Raw genomic sequence first — 22,893 nt, forward strand, 5'->3', positions numbered from 1 at the left:
AAAAACAGGAAAATAACAATAGCTAATGCTTATAAAGCACCTGCCTGGCATCAGGTGCAAGTGCCTTTCATGGAAGTGCCTTTCACGAGTTAACTCACATAACTCTCAAGACAAGCTGTGAGCTGGGTGCTATGAGGGTTCCCATTTGAGCACTGAGGAAGTGAAGAGGTTCAGAAACCTGCCTAAGAAATGGAGCTGTGAACCGAGCAGTCTCACCCCAGAGTTGGCACTGGGAACCACACTGTGTGTTGCCTAAGAAGTGCATCCCCTAGGACAGAAAAATCCTCCTGGCTCTGGCCTAAATGTCCCTTCCAAGCCATGTGCTGCCAACAAGCAAGCACAAGTCAGGAAAATATTTTTCAAAAGGGCAGGAGCAGATTCTACTGGAGATGCCTCTCCTTGGAGCTATTGAAGCCTCCTTTGCCTGGATTACATTTCCCTGGAAGGTTGAGCTCTGTTTTTCAGGGTCAGTTCTAGCAAATCATCCCAGATTTTAATCCCTAAAAGGAAAGGTTCCCACCTAGAGCAATGGAATCCAACAAATGACACAGTGACGGCCACATAATGACCTCTGGTCACTGATGAATCCCATAAGATTGTCACCTAGTGATGTCACAGTTTCTTAGCTTGTGTAAGCACTCTATGGTGTCCGCACAACCTGGAAATCAACTAATGTTCTTGAATGTATCCCCACCGTTAAGTTGTGTGTGGCTGTATTTCTTTCATGCTCATTAATCTTTTACCATCATACATGCATCCTTTGCAGATGTGGAAAAACCTAATTTGATCAAACTTAACCCTATGAGCTTTATGACTTTTTTGTTCCTTTCTCTGGTCACATTTTCTCTCTTGTTATACAAGGAGGCAGACCTCTAAAACTTGCCCTGAAAGGAGTTAAATAAACCTTACCTGGATTAAAAACCAGCAATGCCTTGATCTGCACAGTGAAATGTCTTACCCTGGCTCTTGCTCCTGAGGAACAGGAAAGAAGCTCAAGACTCACTGGAATTATCCTCAAAGGCTGACCGCAGCTGCCCCATGAGGATGCAGAGTTCAAAGCCACAGAGATACTTCTTAGATGCTGCAAAGCCCCCTGCGGCCCTGCACCCCTCTCCTTGGAAATTTCTATTAATTCAGCCAAGGACAGTGCTGAGATAAGAGATTGCTAAGGCATCAGAAAATAGAGCACATGTATTATTTACTTTTTTAAAGCATGACTCTCAGGAGGTTTGTGTAAGCTAATCATTTCCCAGTTTGTTACCAGTCAGTTCCTAAAGAGGCAAAGAGCAAAGGTCACCTGAGTCAGAGGAAAGGAAGGTAGCTCCTACACACTGAAGAGACAAAGATTCCAGCTATGTAACCAACACATCAAAAGCAATTTTAAAATTGTGCATGGGATTAAGAAAACTATAGCCAAATAATTTGCAAAGAATCCAAATCTCCTCAAATTTTACTTTTATCGAACTAGAAATGACCAAACTCAGGAGCACAAAGATTCATCAAGGTATAGATATACAGAGGGGTTACAGGCAAGCTCAACATACAGGTGGACTTCGGGGTTTGCAAACGCTCTGATCTTTCTCTGAAATCAATGTGATGCTAAAAACATGGAAATATGGGCTCCCTTTCAGTTGAAATATTGCTAGAGAGATATGCAGGGCTGCTACCTATAGTGACAGAAAGATCTCTTCATATTTACATCAAATGTACACCACAGCAGAAAAATGATTTCCTTATATACAATTCAAGAACCATCTGACACAGCCATACAGAGACAAAAGCAGCTTCTATAGTTTACAAATTCTACAAAACATTTACTTCAAAATAAATATCTCTTTCTTGAAAAGCTGTAATTATCTTTTTTCCTAAACTTATTTCTGAGCCATTTTAAGAATAATGTAACGATGCTTTAAGTGGAAAGAGGCTCACTGGCAAGGGATGCTACAGTAAAGAAACTCATAAGACTTTCCCCTACATGCTGATGCCTATCTGGCTAACTCCTCTTTCTTACTTAACTCCTGCATACTAAAATTTCCCTGTCTAAATCCTCTTACTTATTTTTTATCTTTCAAAAAAATTTGATCTTTATATATATATATATATGACAGTAGAATGTATTTTAACATATTATTCATACACGGAGTAATCTAATTAGGATCCCATACTCATGGCTGTACATGATGTGGAATTTCATTGTGGTATATTCATATAGAAAATAGGAAAGTTATGTCCAATCATTCTACTGTCCTTCCTATTCCCATCCCCCCCTCCATTCCCTTCATTCTTCTTTATCTAATCCACTTAACTTCTATCCCCTACCCCCTATTGTGTGTTACCATCTGAATATCAGAGAAAACATCTGGCCTTTGGGTTTGGGGGATTGCCTTATTTCACTTAGCATGATAGTCTCCAAATCTATCCATTTACTGGCAAAAGTCAGAGTCATTCTTTTTTGATGACTGAGTATTATTCCATTATGTATATATAACACATTTTCTTTATGCATTCATCTGTTTAAATGCATCTAGGTTGGTTCCATAGCTTAGCTATTGTGAACTAAGCTGCTATAAACATTGGTGTCACTGCTTTACTGCTGTAGGATGATTTTAAGTCTTTTGGGTATATACTGAAGAGAGGGATAACTGGGTCAAATGACGGTTCCACTTCAAGTTTCCAGATCCTTTTAAAATCACATGACACAAATATCTTTGTTGTTGTTGTTATAGTACTGGGGATTGAATACAGGGATGCTCTACCACTGAGCTACATCTCTACCCACTCCTTTTTCCCCCTTGAGACAAGGTCTCATGAAGTTGCCCAGATTGGGCTTAAACTTGGAATACTCCTGCCTCAGAGTCTTGAGTAGCTGGGATTACAGATGTGTACTACCATGCCAGGCTCGACATATAAACCATTATCCTCATAAATCTATTTAAATTCTCTGTATTCAAATCAAACTTTCCCTCCATCTACAAAAGTAGCATAAATGCTGTATCAGTAGCAAGTTTAAAAAATCAGTTCTGGGGATGGGGCTGTGGCTCAGCAGTACAGTGCTTGCCTAGCATGTGCAAGGCCCTGGGTTCGATCCTCAGCACTACCTAAAAATAAATAAATAAAATAAAGGCATTGTGTCCAACTACAATGAAAAAATTAAAAAAAAAAAATCAATCTGATGTGAGAGTTTGAGGCATCAGGACTATAAGTTCGAGGCCAGCCTGGGTAACTTAGTAAGATCTTATCCCAAAATAAAAAAAAAAGGGTTGGGGTGTAGCTCAGTGGTAGAGTACCCATGGCTTTAATCCCCAATATCACTTAAAGATCAATTCCATGGGCTTTTTGCCCATCAATGAGCCTTCCTCTCACATTATTATACTTGAATTTATGTTGCTGTCTTGCACTTACTCAGTACCTACTAGGAGTATAAGGAACATAAAGAGATAAAACACAAAGGTCAAAAAATTTACAACCTAGAAGCTGGGGTGGGAAGGAAGTGATGTGAACAGAGGCAGCTCCTGGCAGGGAGCCAGGGCTGGGGTAGATGCCCACAAGCCTCTAAGAGAAGAGTGGGTCTGAGTCAGCCTACTGCCTCACTCAGCAAGGGCTGCAGCCCGCACAGGAGCCCAGGCCCCATCAACTGGCAGGAGGGCATCTTTGAGCTGAAGGTTGTAACGATCCAAGAATCTGGCAGGACTTGTTTAGGGAGCCTGGATATATTCCCCATTTGTATAAGACAGCGACTGTTAAGAACAAAAGACATTCAATATGAAATAGGATGGTTCAAAAGATTCCAGCTTCCTCCAAATACAAAGTCTTGGGATTGAATCTGCAGCAATGGAAACATCTGGACACTAATATAAATGATCAATTCCCATCTAAATAGTCAGAGTTACCTTGATGATCAACATAAGGCTTGAAGGCCTGAAGGATTTTTGGCACAGCTACCCCCATGTCAAGTTCTGTCAGAGTTAGCTCGTTCATAAAGTAGGGGAGCTAGAGAAAAGAAACAAACAATAAATGAGTTAGAAAATGCTTAAAGTTAGTCAGAGTTCAACACACTCTTGGAGGGCATGGTCGTCAAGGTTTGGGAGACACATCACTTACTTAACCAAATATAATTGTGCACACACAATATACCACAGACAGAACCATGAACAAGGAGGCCAGTTCCTTGCTCTAGGGAGGTTTACACTGGGGAGGTACAAACCTGGGGAGGTAGAGATAGATAAATAGGTAGACAAATAATATAATCTTGTAAAGCAGGTAATGGGACACAGGAAGTGTAGTGCTCTCGGTCAAGGGTGGCTCTCTTGGCTACAGAGTCAGGGAAGGCTTCTCTGAGAAGTAGCATTTGACCAGAGACCTGCCTGTGGAGTCAGAGCCAGCCACACTGGCGATATTAGAAGGCCCAGAGTTGATGAAGCATGGGATGTGGAGCTCTCTTAGCTGACTAGTGCTTAGTGTCCGGTAGGAAATCACTACATTTCTGATAGGAAAACTCACCATTAAAACCCTTGTAAGAAATCACATCTCTTTGGCCTTGTGCTGGATATTTTCTGTTTGTCCCTTATAGTCATACCCACCCCTAGGCTGAGAGGCTGGTCTGTGCGAACTGCATCCCTGGTCGTCTTGCCCCTTGGCTTCTGACTGTACCTGGTCATGGGATACACCACTGGATAGGGAAGAGCGTAGTCAAGCACTTGTCCTCTCCCTCCACTGAAGGTCACAGCTCCTGTGACAGAGGAAGCCCTTTCCACAAGCTACCCTGCCCAATTTCTGATAATTGATTTCTGTTCCCTGCCTTGCCCTTCAGGAAGGGTTGCAGCTCCCCACTTGTGCTGGCCCAGGAAGACCAAGAAAGATGAGTGGGTCTGAAACCAAGCCCACTGTCTAACACTCTGGTAGGGGCTAAATCCACACAGAAGCTCAGGCCTCATCAACTGGCATGAAGGCATCTTTGGGCTGGAGGAGGCCCTATAACATCCAAGAGACCAGAAGGAGTAGTGACTCCATGACCCCTCCAGTCACTCATCTGAGCATGCCATCTGGTTCCTGCTGGACCCCGACTAAAACACACCTCCTAATCTATCAGCAGGAATTTATTCTAGAAGAAATATCATAATAGCACTGGTATCATACTCAGAAATTCCAACATGATCTCAAGATTATACAGCTAATTCAATTGTGTTTCCTCCATCTGGATTTTTGTATATGGTTTTTGTTTTGTGGTACTGGGAATTGAACTACTACTACTGCTACTACTATTAGTACTACTCCCAGCACCACTACTGTGCTACATCCCAGTCCTTCTTATTGTTTTTATTATTATTATTATTATGTGTGTGTGTGTATGTGTGTGTGTTGCTGGGGATCAAACCCAGGGCCGAGTGTATGCAAGGCAAGCACTCTACCAACTGAGCTATATGCCCAGCCCTATTTTTAAATTTTTTTTTTTATTTATTGTTTAGTTTTCGGTGGACACAACATCTTTATTTGTATGTGGTGCTGAGGATCGAACCCAGGCCGCACGCATGCCAGGCAAGCGCACTACCGCTTGAGCCACATCCCCAGCCCTATTTTTTAAATTTTGACACAGGATCTCTCTTAGTTGCCCAGGCTGGCTTCGAACTTATGATCTTCCTGTCTCGGCCTCCTGAGTAGCTGGGATTATAGGCGTGTGCCACCATACCTGGCTATGTATGTATTTTTTAGAATTTCATGTTATCCATTCTTTTTGTGTAAGGTATAAATTAGGGATCCAATTTAATTTTTTCCCTAAATGACTAGTCAGCAATCTCAACCTATTTACTGAACAATCAATACCTTCCTTACTAACCTATACTACCACCTTTAAATACTAGATTCCCAACACCCTGGAATTCTGTATTGGACTTTCTTTTTTCTGCCACTATCAAACTGCTCTTATTATTTTAGCTTTATAATACATTATTTTTTTTTCTTTTTATTTTGGTACTGAGGATTAAATCCAGGGGCACTTTACCACTGAGTCACATCCCAGCCCTTTTATTTAATTCTGGGATAGGATCTCATTGAATTGCCAAGCCTGGCCTCAAACTTGTGATCTTCCTGCCTTAGCCCCCTGAGTCTCTAGGATTGCAGGTGTGCACTACTGCACCCAACTATAACACAATTTTAAATCTGGAAAGTCTGATTCCTTTTCATTTCCTCCCAGAATTTTTTGAGTTATGAGCATTTTACCAGTTGAACACTGGAATAATTTTGCAAAATTTAAAATAAAAATCAAGATTTTAAAAATTTAAAAATAAACAATGTTTCCCACGAAATGAGGTAGCATCTAGTCAGGCAGAGACTTAATACCTAACTTGGCTGGGCCTCTTCAGCTGATTCTATGCAGAAAAGCATAAACTTGCAGGGTTCATGAGGAGAACTGCACCTCTGATCTTTCCCGGGGGTGGAGGGGTTAGGTTACAGAGATTCTGATGTCTTCAATGAGCAAAATATGAGTAGAGGCAGCATTCATGCATGCATTTTTGCATTGGTGGTTACTGCATTTGGAAACCTTTCTCCAAAGAATAGGTGCTGCAAGTGGGGCTGACCCCTATCAACCCGCAAAAATGTACGTGGCCAAGGAAATACTCAAAATCTCACACACTTACACAGTGATTTTTGTTACTGTCATTCCAAGTCCCAGCACTTTAGGAGCCTGCCAGGTTAGAGAGACTTCCTGGGGCTAGCTGAGGAACAGGCCACCTCCATCAGTGTTTCTATGGGAACGTAAGTTTGACAATGAGCCACACTAGGAATGTAACTGTGTTCCTTTTTCTGTGCCACACCTCCCTCCACTATACCATCCTGTACCCTACAGTCCCTGAAAAGACAAAGGAAGGACCTGGGACAAGCCCTGAGACAAAGGAGGGGCCTCAAGGCACTGAGGGCTGAGGTGGTGGCAGGGGGTGGATGAAGCTTTACCTATCAGTAAGCACAATGGGGACTGCCATCAGCAGAGCCTTTCTTCCTACTTACTCACTTGTTTACCCAACCTCAAGAATCTAGAATATCTCTAACCACCCTTCCTCACACCCCTCCTATCCAGCTTTCTACCCTAGAACAGCCTCCTTCCTATGTTGTAGGACAAGGCAAGAGAAGATCGCTCATTCTGTGCTGTTCACCCAGAAACCTTTCTTCTCACCCAATGGGCCTCGTGGTGAGACAGAAACCCACAGGCGTGCTCCTGACCCTCCGGAATAAACTCGCTGGGATAGAGCAGTCAGATGTATGGGCAATGCTCAGGTCGACAGGTGATAAGTCAGAAACTGTGTGCAATGACAGAGCATTCACTCACACAGGAAGAGCCCCTGAGGGCCCCAAGGCTGTATTCAAGCAGCAACCAAGGCCCAGAGTGCATTTGCTACTGGGGCAGAAACCCAGCTTATTTGAAACCCATCCTGGGGCACCAGATGCACACACAAGGCTGTTCTGTTACCGCATGACTTATTGTCATGTGTAAGGGTGACAATATAAGATTCCAGGATAAGGCCAGCAGAGTTCTCCATATGTCAAGTCGTCAAGGGAAACCAGGAGGTGGGAGGTCTATGTCACAGGGAACTCAGGCTCCTCTAGGCACTCTTCTGTTCCCCTTCTGGTTCTTGACTAGATGTTTAAGCAGAACCCACTCACTACTATGTTTAAGAATTAGCACCCTCCAGAGGTACGGGCTAGTTGGCGGTAATGAGTTCTTCTGGCAAATGATGATGTCAGGTGCAGAATTTGGTACCTTTCTTCTGCCTTTCTGATCATTCCCATGCCTGGGTCTCCTCTGGTGATCAGGGCACTTCACTATGCAGCAGCTCAGGTAGGGGGTGAGGGTGTGGCTAGCAAAGGAGGGGATACAGACCCCCACTCTGAATTCTCACACTGCTAGATCTAGATCACCCTTGTCTATTCTAACCTTTTAGTACTTCTGACCTCTAAAAAGTAAAAAGGAAGTTGGTTGTGAACTGCAAAAGCCTATCTGACCAGCAAAAAGAGAAAATGAAAATAGAAAACTTTCCCTAACTTACTCTGGTATGAGTCTACCATGGGGACAGTGGCACCATAAACTTCAGGCTCTGGGGAGAACAGTGGAACAAGCCTCTCAATTGGTCTGGACTGTGCATAAGGAGAGCAGCTTCTGTCTGGAGCTCAAACAAAACCTGCTTGCTTTTTCACATTGCTAGGAATCAGAGCCCCCAGAGAAGAACCCCAGACAGACAGAAAAATCGCAGGGGAAGCTCTGACCGTGTGCCTTGACATGGGATTCTAGCCTCTGTCATTTCTAAGGTGTTAAAGAGGCTGAGTGGGCTCTAAGTTGGCTGTTGGTGTCTCATATTCCAACACAGAGGGTCATAGCTGCTTGGGTGGGACTGGCTAGCAAAAGTAGAGTCAACCCTCAACCTGCCTCAAGAACACACTGGCAGACACTTGTTGAAGAACACTCCCAAAGCCCTGCCCCAAATTCTGTCTGGAAATTTGCTCCTCCTCTTTATTGGGGTCAGAAAAAGGAATATGCTGGCTTGTAGATGGCAACAGAACTTAGCAGAACTCAACCAAGACAGACAAGGCTCTGCTCTTCACCTGGGGGAATGCCTGATACCAAACAGAAGCTCCCCATGCCCACATTTTCCTTCGAATCTACCTTAGCCCACAGCTTCTTAACCTGAAGTTCTTAAACTCTTTGAAACTGTGGGCAAAATTCTGTGCCAGTGTACATTTCTCCATAAGTTTCTGCTTCTCAAAGATATCTATGATCTAAAAGAAAAAATAATAGAGCCACTAATAAAAGCTACAGGCTGTGAAGACTTGGAGACCAATGTTACTCTCTTCCTGGCTGGGTCTTCATCAGGTCAAAGATATACTTTTAAAGAATCTCCAGAAGGCCTCGGTTGGCAGATGTATCCTTTAATGACTGTCATGAGGAATACTTTTGCAGTTTAAACTCACTCACAAGCGAGCTGGCTGAGCACCAGGAATGCTTCTTCAGCAGAGAAAGCCCAAAATAAAGTACCATCTGGCCAAAAAAGTAAGGTCCATTGCAGACAGATTCTGAGTGAAGCTCCTAACTTTCCCAGCTGTGGGAAGCACTGTGGCTCAGAAAGGGGTCTGAACAATAGTTTGGGATTTCCTCTGAGAGTATTGTGTAGCCTGGACCACTGCGAGGCTCAGATTGGGCTCTGGACAAACAATTTAAATTTGTTTCTTACTCAAACATAACAGAATTACTCAAGACAAATCAGTTTCAGAAGCTCACATTTTCCCCAATAAATTCTGGACTGCCACCTAGAATGGATAATTATGTGACAACACAAGAAATAAAGTAAACAGGATAGTTCACTCAGTCCCCAGATACACTTAGTCATAAGATCAAGGTCAGTTTGTGATCTGGGTCAGATGTGTTGTTTGAGAACAACTTATTAGCTGATATGTTAAATGCTTAAAACTAAATTATTTTTCATTCAGGACACAGAGTACAAAATGTCCAGAAATTAAGAAGTAGGAAAATAGAAGTCTCTTGTGTAAAAAGCAATACCTTTATTTTGCTGAGTTTCATCTGAATTTTCTTAGACACCAGATCCGACCAGTATTTCTCTCCCAAGAAGTCCCAAAATATTCTTCCAAGCAAAGCATTCACCCAGGCTTCCTGTTCTTCCTCCTCAGAGGGTGGAGCCTCTGGCAACTGGCAAAAGTAAAGGGACCAAAATTAGCTGGAAGGCAACTGTAGAGTAAGACAGGTGCTTATTTTCATAAATAAATAAATTCTGAAGTTCCCTCCCTCAGAATCAGAGGACTGCATGAGACATATTTCTTGCCTATAAATGACAAGCCTCACATTAACTGGTGGATAGAAAAGGGAGAAATGAAAGCTGCCATCACAGTGGAAACCATTTCCTTTCTCCACCAGTCTTCCTGTGAGCCAGCTAATATTCCACATAAATAGCTTAGCTGCATTGCCCGGCCTCCCAAAGTATCAAGGACATATCTGATCAAATGTCATTTTTTTCCAGCCCAGGCTTGGATGTGTAATTGTCCCTAGCTGGTCCTCATCCAGGCAGTCCTCAGTTCCCCTGTGGCCCGACTCTTAGGTCTGGCCTAATTCTTGCAAGGTCAAAATATTTGGGGGAGGTCCTTCTGAGACACTAAGCTGAGTGGGCATCAAGAGTTTTAGAAGCCTCTTTCCATGTGATGAAGAGGTGGGGTGAAAGATGAGAGAGAGCTGCTCTCAGGGCAGATGTTTTCTCCAACCTCTGCCCAGTGAAACCCCCTCATCCTCTCCCCACTCTAAAATCTGTCTGAAATATTTGCTGTGGCTAGTGTGAGCAGAACTGTGTCTCCACAGTTTCCTAGGCTAGTCACTATGGACTCTGGCCTGGTAAGGATCAGGGATGGGGAAAAAGGAGGAGAAGGACTGGGGTTAGAGCTCAGTGGTGGAGTACTTGGCCAGCATGGGTGAGGCCCTGGATTCAGTCCCCAGCACCAAAACCCAAACTAAAACAAAGCAAAAAAAGAAGAGAGGAGGATGAGGAAGAGGGAGAAGCCGGGAGGAGGAGGAAGCATAAGCACACATGGAGGGTACTATGAGGTTTAAGTGGTTGCCAGCAGGTGATGAGTTCAGAATTCAGTAGCTCGCGGCTTCCACACTGCCGTTATTGCTGCTGTCCACTGACCACACACCAGCCCTATGACAGACTCCTCAGGCTGCCTCATTCACATTCACCCTAGAAGATGGGAACCTTGCATCTATTCAAGGGAGGAGAGGAGTATGTATGTTGTGGGGGTGCTGGAGTCGGGTGTGGAGTAGCAGAAGTTAGTGGCCCCCTTTTCCTTGGGCTGAGGTCACTAATTAGACTACAGACTTAGAGACATGAGCTTTGAAAAGTAAAGATCAAAAGATCTAGAAAAGTAGTAATCTGTGAATCGTTTCCTCTCCTTTTGTGGCTCACATAAGTGCACCAGTCCTGCCACACGCCCTGCACACCCACTCCCTTCCCACCTCCGACTCATGCATCTGCACTGGCCCGACCTTTCTAGGAAGTGGTAGTTGTGACCCTGTCACAGCTGTGTGCTCACGCTATGATGCCCATGGATCCAACACCAGCAGGTCTGAGTGCCTGTGAGAATCATCAGGGTCTGTGGCATGTACTTCTGAAGCCCAGAGTTCTGAGGGGCTGACCCAGGTGGGCCAGACACAGAGCCTGAGCGTAGGCCACAGAGACAGCTCGGCACTCATCTGTCCATGACTCTTGTCACTGCTGTGTCATCTCTCTCTTTGGGTGGGGGGAGTTGCTCACATATTCAATCACTTGTTACTGAATGTGATATGTTCTAAGAGTCCTTCAAATGCAGGTGTTTTTGCTACTACCAGGTCCTGGACAGAAGCGCAGAGGTTTGCACCAGTGACCACTTAGTCATGCCACAAACTATACGTATTGTTTGAAAATTTTCTTTCTGTCTAAACATCACCACTTCAATCCGTGGGTATTAGGTGCAGCTTTTCTGAGGTTGCCATCTTCAAGTCCCATCAGATCATCTACACAGACTTCTGAGAAGAGCACTCATCTGAGGACAATGCCCATTCAAGCCATTCAGGTTGGACCAAGCTACTCCCTGCATCAGGCCCTGTACCTCTTATCTAGATTTATAGGTTACCTAAGAGAATAGATTGCCTTTTCCCTTAAAAGAGACACAGTCTACCCTTCATCAGCTTTTCTTTACAATCCTCATTTTCACAGGAAACAGATTTTACATAAAGTAGTAAAAAAACAAAGGCTATTTCACAATATGTGTCCAAACCAATGGCACATGACGTGGTAAAATTTCTGAAATAACTGACAAGTGGGTTGATTTTCCTTTTCAACAGCTCCTATTTCTAATGCAGGCTTCTCTCCATAGTCACACCAGGAACAAAGGAAAACCTGAGAGCAGCACAACACCAACAATGCATCAAAGAAGCTTTATGAACAAAATCTGGACTCAACAGGCTGCTAGGAGAACTCATTCCCAATGCTGTCATAAAAATTTAAGAGCTTAGAGAACAAATGCGCATACATTTCCTAATATTGCCGTTTGGCTGCAGGGAGAGATGTGAGGAGAATATTCATTTCACTATTTCCATTTCAACAGTATACATACATTTAGAAGTGGTAGATTCCCAAAGATGGCTGGGGGCGGGGGGGGGGGGGGGGAGGGGAAGTGGCAGGGGGTAGAGTTCACTGGTCCAGAGCTAAAGCAAAGCTATCAAGACTGAGCAGCTCTGCTGTAATGCTTCCTATTACAAATGGCTGAGGTCAGCCCGGCTTTTTTACTTAGTGCCTCTGCTCCTAGTTTGGCCATGCACAGCTGCAGCCTCAAAGCTGTCATGGGGTATCACGAGTGGCAGCTTGGTCCAGGAGAGGACCCTTCTCCTGATTCATTTGCTTTCTTTCTTGATATAAAAAGAATGCACATTCATTAGGGAATACACTTGCAATCTTACTGCCCAGATATAATTATTTAAAACATCTTTACTATATTTTCTTTCAGTCTTTTTTAATGTGTATAAATACTTTGTAAGAATACAAAACTTTTTTTCAAAACAAAATTGGGTCTGGCTATATGGTAATGTATTTTTTTTTACAGCTATATTGAGATATAATTCACAGACTATACAATTCATCCATTTAAAGCAAATAATTCAACAGCTTCTGTAGAAAACAGTATGGGAATTCCTTAAAAATTTACACACACAATTATCATATGATGCAGCAATTCCATTCTGGTATATACCCCAAAAACTGGAAGCAGGATCTCAGAGATACGTGTTCACCATCTTGATGGTCCCATTATTCACAATAACTATGTACACACAACTCAGGTACCCACTGACATAGGAAGGGATAAACAAAATGTGGACTATACATATAATGGAATATTATTCAGTCTTTTAAAAAGGAACAACATCCTATCTCATGCAATAGCATGGATGATCATAACGCTGCTACGCATGGTGTAATCCCAGCAGCTTGGGAGACTTGAGGCAGGAGAATGGCAAGTTCAAACCAGCCTCAGCAGCTTAGTGAGGCACTAAGCAACTAAATGAGACTCTGTCTCTAAATAAAATATAAAAAAGGGCTGGGATGTGGATCAGTGGTTAAGCACCCTTGGGTTCAATCCCTAGTACAAACCCCACCTCCCAAAATGGTTAAATGGTAAATTTTGCTTTGTACATTTTACCACATAAAAATAATAAATATTAAAAGAGCATGATTCAAAAATTTTTAGCATATATATGGAGTTCTGCAGTTATCACTACAATTTCAGAACATTTTCATTATCTTCCCGGAGAACCCGGTGTCTATTAGCAGGCATGTTACTCCCGTCCTCGCCCCACTGTCACCAGCCTACAAAAATAACACTGTTTCCATGACTTAACTAATCTAGACTTAGCTTACAAATGAAGTCATATATGTCCTTTTATGACCAATTTCTTTAAGTTAGCATACTGTTTTCAAGGTTTATCTGTGCTGTAGCAGTACATAATTTCTTTTTATTATAGCACAATATTTTATTGTTTGCATTACCACACTTTATTCATTTGTCAGTTGATTGATATTTGGGTTGTTTCTGACTTTTGGTTGTTGTGAATAAACTGCTATGAACATTTGTGTACAAATTTTTATGTGAACTTGTGTTTTCTCTTAGATCTATATCTAAGAGTAGAACTGAAGGATCATATAATAACTCCATATTTAACTTTTTTGGAAACCGGTAGTTTTACCAAACTATTGTGCACAGTTGTGACCCATTTTATAGTCCCTCCAGCAGCATAAGTGGCTCCAAAATTTCTCCACATCCTCTCTGACACTTATCATCTGTCTTTCTGATTATGCCCATCCTAGTGGGTGTTCAGTGGCATCTACCATGGTTATGATGACTGACCGTGTTGAGTACTGTCTTGTGTGTTTATCAGTCATTCCTAGATCTTTTGAAGAAATGTCTATTCAGATCCTTTGCCTGTATCTTCGTTGCATTATTTACCTCTTTATTATTAGTTTAAAGCCCTGTGTATATTTGGTGTATATTTCATCAGGAAAGCAATTCTCAAATATTTTTTCCTATCCCATGGGTCTTCTTTTCAATCTCTTAAGTTTTTAATTTTGATGAAGTCTATTTTTTCCTTTGGCTGTTCCTGTTTTTGGTGTCTTAGCTAAGAAGGTACCTAAATTAGAGTCACAAAGACTTATTCTCCCTCCCGGCCCCCAAACTACTAGGGATTGAGCCAGGGATATTCTGTCCCTGAGCTACATGCCCAACCATTTTAATTTTATTCTGAGACAGGGTTTTACTAAATTGCCAGGCTGGCTTTGAACTTGTGATTCTCCTGCCTCAGTCTCCTGAGTTGCTGGGACTGAAGTGTGCATGCTCCACTGTGCCCAGCAGATTTACTTCTTTACTAGAGTTGTGTAGTTTTATCTCTTAACGTTGAGGTCTATGGTCCATTGTGAGTCAATTTTTGAGGGAGTGTGAGGTGAACAACTTGGGAAGCTGACGCAGAAGGATCTCAAGTACAAGTTTGAGGCCAGCCTCAGCAACTTAGTAAGGCCCTAAGCAACTTAGGAAAACCCTGTCTCAAAAAAAAAAAAAAAAATCAAAGGGCTGGAAATGTGACTCAGTAGTAAAATACAACAGGTTCAATCCCCAGTACCCAAAAAAAAAAAAAAAAAAAGAGAGAGAGAGAGAGACAAAGACCATTCTTTCCCCTGTTGATTTGTCTTGGCATTCCTATCTCCTTTATAAATTTTATTTCTTTCTTTTAGTACAGAAAATTGAACCTAGGGATACTTAACCACTAAGCATTTTCCCAGTCCTTTTTTTATTTTTTGAGACAGGGCCTCACTAAGTTGCTGAGGCTGACTTGAACTTGTGATCCTCCTGCCTCAGCCTTCTAAGCTGTTGGGATTACAAGCGTGCACCATCACTCCTGGTTGACTTCATATTTTTTACTTATTATCTGATAACCGTTTCCCATTTTCACTTTTGAAGATCTGAAAAGGCTACTCTGACAGAGGAAAAAGAGAAGCCTTGAAAAGTTGCTTTGTCCATGATAGGTTTCCTAGCTTCAATTTGAGTCCTATTTGCTCATAGAATTTTAAACTGATAATGCCAAGTAGGTGGTAATAGCTTGTGATCCAGCTCATTGACACTGGCTAATGAGTGCAAAGCAGAACGATGAGAACAGGACTCTATGCTGGGACAGCCTATACTACCTCTAACATTTCCTAAAACCTTCCACTGAAAGAGAACAGAAATGACTTTGGTGTTCTACACTTGTGTTTCTCACCTGGAGGAGGGCATTTCTTGCCCCTCCACAGTCCTCTCTCCCAGGCAGCCACTCCACGGCACAGGGAACCAACAGTTCCCTGGCCTTGCGCCCCTGAGCAAGTGCAGCTGGCCAATGGAGTGTCACTTCCTGTCATATACACTAGTGGAAAAACTACCCCACTATCTGACCTTTACACATTTTTAAACAGAGTTTCTTTGTTTTCTGATTTATTATTAAAATCCTCTCCCTCACCAAATAGTGATACTATATAATTCAAATTTTGAGCTTAATAACTCTAATGTTGCTTCAATCTGAAAAATCCCCTGAACTTATTTTTTTTAATTGTTACGGGTAAGAATAACTGCCAATAAAGTGAAAGTATTGATTAACATAAATCTAGTTCTACAGTCCCTAATTATCTCTGGGTGTTTTTAACATTGGTTTGGATCCTGAGTATCAGTGAATTAATAATACCCCATTCATCTCCTGGCCAATGGTCTGACTTGTTTAGCACTGTGCAATATGACAGAAAGGGGGTCAAATATGTGAATATGGCCATTTAACCCTTGAGCCCTCAGGGAAAGACATTCTTTGACTGTGACCCATAAGAGGCAACAGGAGAGTAGGGCGAGGAGAAGGGGGCAAAGGCCAGAGTTGTGTCCCAAGCCTTGTGTTACCTTGAGCAAACATTGGTGGTGGCCAACACTGAAGATGTGATGGTGCAACTTGGGGAAGTTTCAAAGTTTCCTTTGTGACTCTGACTCTTTGAGTCCCTTGGCTTGGACTCATGATATCGGAAGCAAAAACAAACCCTAAGAAATAATCTGTCTTTGGCAGGAGGGATGAGCACTAACAGCATCCAGAAGGCTCACATTTGGCCAGACTGGAGAAACTGGGCACTGGTGGGAACAAACATCAGTGCAATCCTATGAAGGGGAACTCGGCAACATCTAGCCAAACTATGGTATGCATTTGCCTTCTGACCTAGCTGTTCCACTTCTGAGAATTCATGCTGAAAACACCCACAGCAGCAAAAACATGAGTTCACCATGTTATTCAGTGAAGCACTGTTTGTAATTGCAAAATATTAGAAATAACCTCTGAGCCCATATTGGAGAGAGGATGAATACACCCACACAAGATAAGAAGTCCTTTGTAGCTGTTTCTAAAGAGGGAGGGGAAAATTTATGAACTGGCAGAATGATTTCCAGAATGTTTTCAAAAGTGAAAACTTATGAAAAAAATCCCATGTCATGTGCTACCCTTTGAGTAAGACAGAAGAAGAAACAAGAACTACAGAAAGGACAACCAGAGACTAAGGAGACCAGTTTACTCCAGGGGGTGAGTGGGAGTAACATGGAGGGACAGAAAACACAGGACAGGGAAAGAATCTTTTCTGAATATGTCTTTGTACAGATCTGTCTTTTTTTGAATTGTGAACAAAAAAAAATATATAAAAATCAATAAGGATGGGGGAAAGGCCATCATCTGCTCAAATCACAACATTAATACATCCCCAGGGCTGGGGATGTGGCTCAGTGATAGAGCATCTGCCCATGTGTACAAGGCTTGGATTTGATCCCTAGCATTGTAAGGAAAAAAAAAAATCATCATGTCCAACTGACTTGTAAATAAAAGCATGAAAGATTATACAAATAGAACTGTGGGGGGCTGAGGTTGTGACTCAGTGGTTCAGAGAGTGTGCCTAGCATGTGAAGGCATAGGTTCGATCCTCAGCACCACATAAAAATAAATAAATTAATAAAGGTATTGTGTCCAGCTACAACTAGAAATATATATTTTTTAAAAAGTAGTATTGTGGGGTTAGGGTTGTGGCTCAGCGGTAGAGTATTCACCAAGCACCTGTGAGGCCCTGGGTTTGATCCTCAGCACCACATATAAATAAATAAAATAAAGGGATTGTGTCCACATACAACTAAAAAAAATTTTAAAAAATTAGTACTGTGGTCTTATTTGCCAAAAATGATGCACTGATATTTCCTATTCTCAATGCTCTTCCAGATTTTGTTTCTCCATTGGGAACAGGAGGAACCCATGCCCCTCTCCTTCTAATACTAATAGAGCATGATGGACATGGCCCTTGCTTTCCAAGACAGGTCATAAAAGGCACTTTAGATTCTAATTCTTTCTTGAAGCATGTTTGCCTTGGGAACACAGTCACTGTGCTAAAGGAAGCCAGGCCACATGGACAGGAAATGAGGTCCCCAACTTTCAGCCCCAGCTGGGTTTAATCAGCTATTAGCATCTATGTGCCCTCCATGGGAGTGAGCCATCCGGAAGTGATCCAGCCCCTAGTCCAGCTTCTCTAGGTGAGCCTGCATGAAGCAGACAGAGCTCTCTCATGCTAAGCCATGTCCCAATCACAAATTTTTGAGGAAAATAAATGTTACAGCTTGGAGCCACCACTTTTGGGGCTTTTTGTTACATAGCAATAAATAGCTGAACTAACACCTTTACCTGAATCAAGAGCATCTTCACTACCAGACCCCTGAGAGCAAGGACACAGTCCCCACATACTTCTGGCAAGCCAAGTAGATGTGAGGGCCTTGCACTAAATCTCACACAACCTTCCCCAGAGACAGTGATCCTTGCCTGAACCATTCTGACTCTGGTTTCTTAGCCCACAGCAGCCATCGATCATTAAATTAACTAGGGTGAGCTGGGCACAGTGGTGGTACATGCTTATAATTCCAGAGACTCAGGAGGCTGAAGCAGGAGGATCCCAAGTTCAAGGCCAGCCTGGGCAACTCAGTTGAGACCCTGTTTAAAAAAGCAGGGGTCAGGGCTGGGGATGTGGCTCAAGCGGTAGCGTGCTCGCCTGGCATGCGTGCGGCCCGGGTTCGATCCTCAACACCACATACAAACAAAGATGTTGTGTCCGCCAAGAACTAAAATAAATAAATAAATATTTAAAAAAAAAAAAAAAAAAGCAGGGGTCGGGGGTGCTGGGGATGTTGCTTTTCAGTGGTAGAGCACTGCTGGGTTCAATCCCCAGTACCCTCTCATCCCCCCTAAAATTAACTAGGGTGAAGGTGGAAGATGGGGACAAGGGCTCAAGGAAAAAACAACTAGGAGAGACCATATGGCAATACCAGCCAACTGAAATGGAAGAAAATACTGCAGAGCTTGCAGTCTGGGTGGCTCAGGTTGAGAGGTCAAGAGCCTTCTGACCTCAGTAGCCCCTGCATGATGACAGTTTAAAGTTTCCGTTTGTTGTACTAACTCTTAAAATTATCAAGAAAAGATGAAACCACCCCTGCCTGCTTGGCCTAAGGGGTTCAGGAAGTACAATATGGTTTTAAGTGATTTCCATCTGACTTAGAAGAGGGTGAAAAATACTGTATATTTCAAGGGCTGAGTGCCAGGTGGCTAGAAGGAGGTTTGGGCTAGAGACCACACCCTACTCCCAGCAACACTAGGCAGAGGGTTGGGCGGGGACCATGTGGCACAACATGTACACACAGCGTACCCTGAGGAAACAATGCTCTAAAACAGGGTTTGTTTTGCTTTTTAATTTGAGGAAAGCAAGCATTTTATTCAATAATCTTCTCATGTCAGTGTACAGTTCTCCTGATTTTCCTGGGTCTGAAGTGAGTGCACATAGCTGGTGGCCCAGGGAGAAAGGGAATCTGGGGGAGGGAGAACCTGTCAGTGGCAAACAAGATACTTCTAGAAGAGTTAGATCACCTCGCTGTAGCCTAGAGGGAGGTTTGCTTTCACTATAGCTGAAAACTTAGGGCAGATGCAAGGGATGGAGGGCAGCAAAGGCCCATGGTCTTTTTGCCTTGACAAGTTCACATGGGTCAGATGGTGACCTCCTCCAAACATAAGGCCTGCTAAGGGCACAAGAGGTGATCACTACCTGCTCTTTGTTAAGGACAGAAATTTGAGTGACTACAGAAGAAAGAGGCTTCATATTCCACAGGTGGGGACTGCGCCCCAGAGCATGGGGACACAGTGGAGGCAGAAGGCCTCAAGTCCAGCTGGGCTTTAGAGCGACCTACCAATGCAACAGTCACAGCAAGTTGAGGGCCTTGGGTCCCAGGACAGGTTATGCATGCTCCATCATTTAGCAGCTGCAAGTCTAAGCCCCTAACTTCTCTGAGCTTCATTTCTCCATCTATACAATGGAGAGAACACCATCTAGTGTGCTCATGGGAGCAGGATAATCTCACTCAAGGATCTACCGGAGTCTGGCACACGGTGGCCTAAGGTATTAATCTTACCTTAATTGATAGTAAGTCAATGTCCAGCTCGTTATAATTTGGAAATCACACTCATAGTAAATCTTTAAAAGCACTGAACATCGGAGTCTAAGAATTTGGTTTCCAGTTTTTGTTTTTATTTTTGAGACAGGGTCTTCCAGAGTTGGCCTAGAATTTGTGATCCTCCTGCCTCAGGCTCTAGAGTTGCTGGGGTGACAGGTGTGCATCACCATGCCCAGCTGAGAATTTGAGACTACCATGGTTACTGAGGAATTAGACCTCTATTATCACCTCTGTGACCTTCCTTACTGATCACCCAGTTGCTCAGGCCCAAAAGCTAGGAGTCATCTCTGCCTCTTCCCTTCCTCTTTCACTCATCAGCAAATCTAGCCAGCTCCTCCCTCAACACTTATCCCCAGCCTGCCACTCCTCACCACCTGTTGTTACCACCTGCATCTCAGCCCACCCTCCACTGCACCAGTTCCACCCACTCCTCTCCTACAGACAATCCTCTGTGAAAACCACTTTTCTTTTTAGAATTAATCAGATCAATGTCACTCCTTGCCCAAACACTCTATGGCTTCCCACTTCCCTCATAACAGATCTTAAAAGGCCTGGCTGGCTCTCCAGCCTCCCTACCTCCCTTTCTTACCCTTGCTTACTATTCAGCTACCTTGGCCTCACTGCTATCTGTTCCTTGAGTATTCCCAACATATTCCTGCTGTGGGGCCTTTGCACTTGCTGGTGCCCCTCTGGAACGTGTCTCCCACATGTTTTGCTGTTACCTTATTGCCTCATGTCCCTCAGGTCTCTGCCCAAAGGTTACTTCCTCTGGGGCCCTCACTGAGTTCAGTCCATTTTCTGTCCCCTTTAACTGACTTCAATTCTTACCACTGCCTGAGGCTCATTTCTAGCTGTCTCCTGGAGTAGAGCACAAGCTCCCTGAGGGCAGGCCCTTCTCTGTCCTGCTCATCACCATGTACTTGGGGCCTAGCACAAAACAGGTGCTCAATCCCTCATGCATGAAGAAATGAGTTTAGGGTAAAGAGCAGAGGGCCCCGGCCTGTGAGCTTTACCTTTTTCCCAGCTGTGGGGCTGCTTTCTGCACTCTGCACAGGGCTCCTGTGGGGGCTTCGGCTCTCCTGCGGCACACATCTGCCCATATACACACTGTAGTCTAGAAGCATCTTCTGCCGCACACTGCCCACCAGCTCCTTCTGCTTTGGCTGTGACATGATCTCCTCCACGCTGCCTTTGCTGCTACTGCGGCTGTGGGTCAGGTGTCCCGAGGGACTGCTATGTCTGCTGTGGGAGGGCAAAAGCCCTAGAGTGAAGAAGTGACAGCTGTTAACATAAATGAAGAAGGAACGACCAAGTAAACCAAACCCACTAGCACAAATTCCCCTGGGTTCAGTAGAAAGCAGCCAAATGCTATCAAGTCACTGCTTAAAATATGTTTACTAGGTGACTTCCCATCCTGAAAAATGTCTTCTGCTCTAATGATAGAAAACTGTTTATATTATTCTCAAGATAATCCCAAGCGATGAAGTATATCTAGTGGGTTCCTTTCCCTTGTGCCTGGTGATCTTTCAGGAAAAGGTCAAATATAACACTGACACAGCCCTAGTCGGGGTGGACTTGAAGTTGCTATCAGGGGCAAAGGACAGTGGGCAGAAATTTAATTAATTGTTCATCCACAGCTCAGGGCATTTCCAAAGATGCCATCTTTCTTTCAAGGAATTATTTATAAAGTACTTTCTGAGAAGATTCAATGCTAAAGAGAAGACCAAGGCATAATCCCTGCCCTTGAACTCATGTGTGAGATAAATCATAGCCTTTTCTAACACATGTTCTGTAGAGGTGCAATCCCAGCACTGATATCACAGCAGTGACATCTGGGCTGTCTCTTCAGGGAACAGTTGCCACTTTTCCTGGCTTGGGCTGGGGGAAAGACATTTTAGAGACAAGGAAGAGCATATAAAAGAAGTAAGGACAGGCACAGTCTGGAGACCGGTGAGAGGTTCAGGAGAATCCCACAAGGTGGACATGGACAAAGGGACAGGAGTTGAGGGTGGAGAAGCTGAGAACGACCACCAATGGCCTCCAGAGCAACCTGGATTCAAACATATCCTGCTGCAGTAGAGGGGCTTTAAGCATGGAAATGCCTGAGGGAACAATTTTATTCAGATTTACTATGAGAGAAAACGAAGAATGGTTAAAAATCAAATCAAATCATTTTATTTTTGAGAGGTTCCAGCCATGTGAACTGCAGCTCCCCAGAGCCACACACAGAGTTACGCCAGGCATTTCTTAATTTACAGTTTAGCTAGATAATTTTCAGTACTGAGATTTTTACCTTGAGTTAAATTTTTAATAATCCTTTATTATCCTCTCATCATCTTAACAATTAACTTTTGTGTTTCCAGTACTGGGTTTTGAACTCAGGGGTACTCTACCACTGAGCTACATCCTCAACACTTCTTTTATTTTGAGGCATGGTCTTGCTAAGTTCTCAGTCTGGTCTCAAATTTGCGATCCTCCTGCCTCAGCCTTTCCAGTATCTGGTATTATAATCGTGCACCACCGTGCTCAGCAACATTATTTTTATTTTTTTGGTACTGTGGATTGTACCCAGGGGAACTTAACCACTGAGCCATAGGAGTCGTCACTGCTTGGAGGATCTGATGGATGATGGTCCATTTCCTGCCCTGAGGGATGTGGATCTCAGACCTGCCCTGGGCCTCCTGTGTCTGTATCTGTATCAAGATCCAAGACCACGTTGCTAGAGAAACCTATGACTTTAGTGACAGCAGCCCTGAGGAAGAAGACAGGGCTGGGTCGGGCAGCAGAACTACTTCTGTTATCTTGGTATAGACAGAGGCTCTTGGCCTTGGACAATCATCACCAGCCACACCATCACAGCTGACAAGTCATCTATGTGTAGTCACTGATTCAGAGGCAGCTTTGAAGAACAGCACAGGCCTACTTCTGTCATCTTGGTATAGACAGAGGCTCTTGGCCTTGGACAATCATCACCAGCCACACCATCACAGCTGACAAGTCATCTATGTGTAGTCACTGATTCAGAGGCAGCTTTGAAGAACAGCACAGGCCTCACCAATTTACCTTTGCCCCAGCCTCATCACACCTTGGGTGACTTAAATTTATCATAAATATCCTAATTCATAGCTTTTAAAGGCCACCCAGACTAGTATATGTATTTTTAGTGGTGTGAGAATGTGGTCTTGCTTGATTTTAGTGTAAATGAGAGCACCAAGGGCTTTCCCACATTTCTGACTCTTGCCATTAGGTTTGTTGTGCTGAGTGGAAGTCTGGGAACAGCAGAATTTCCAA

General features: G+C 43.4%; 1 protein-coding gene across 4 annotated transcripts in view; it reads right to left on the reverse strand.

Moving 5' to 3' along the window:
• Positions 1-22,893, reverse strand: part of Tex2 (testis expressed 2) — a 111,475-nt gene that overhangs the window by 20,800 nt on the left and 67,782 nt on the right. For all 4 annotated transcript variants that reach the window (XM_026402248.2, XM_026402249.2, XM_026402245.2 and 1 more), the window contains exons 5-7: positions 20,616-20,863; positions 9,545-9,691; positions 3,891-3,990 (exon numbers count right to left, since the gene is read on the reverse strand). In XM_026402248.2, the coding sequence (XP_026258033.1) occupies positions 3,891-3,990; positions 9,545-9,691; positions 20,616-20,863 (495 nt within the window). The remainder of the gene's footprint in view (positions 1-3,890; positions 3,991-9,544; positions 9,692-20,615; positions 20,864-22,893) is intronic.

This window comes from Urocitellus parryii, chromosome 7 (assembly GCF_045843805.1).
Source record: "Urocitellus parryii isolate mUroPar1 chromosome 7, mUroPar1.hap1, whole genome shotgun sequence".
In the NCBI taxonomy this organism is placed as follows: domain Eukaryota; kingdom Metazoa; phylum Chordata; class Mammalia; order Rodentia; family Sciuridae; genus Urocitellus; species Urocitellus parryii.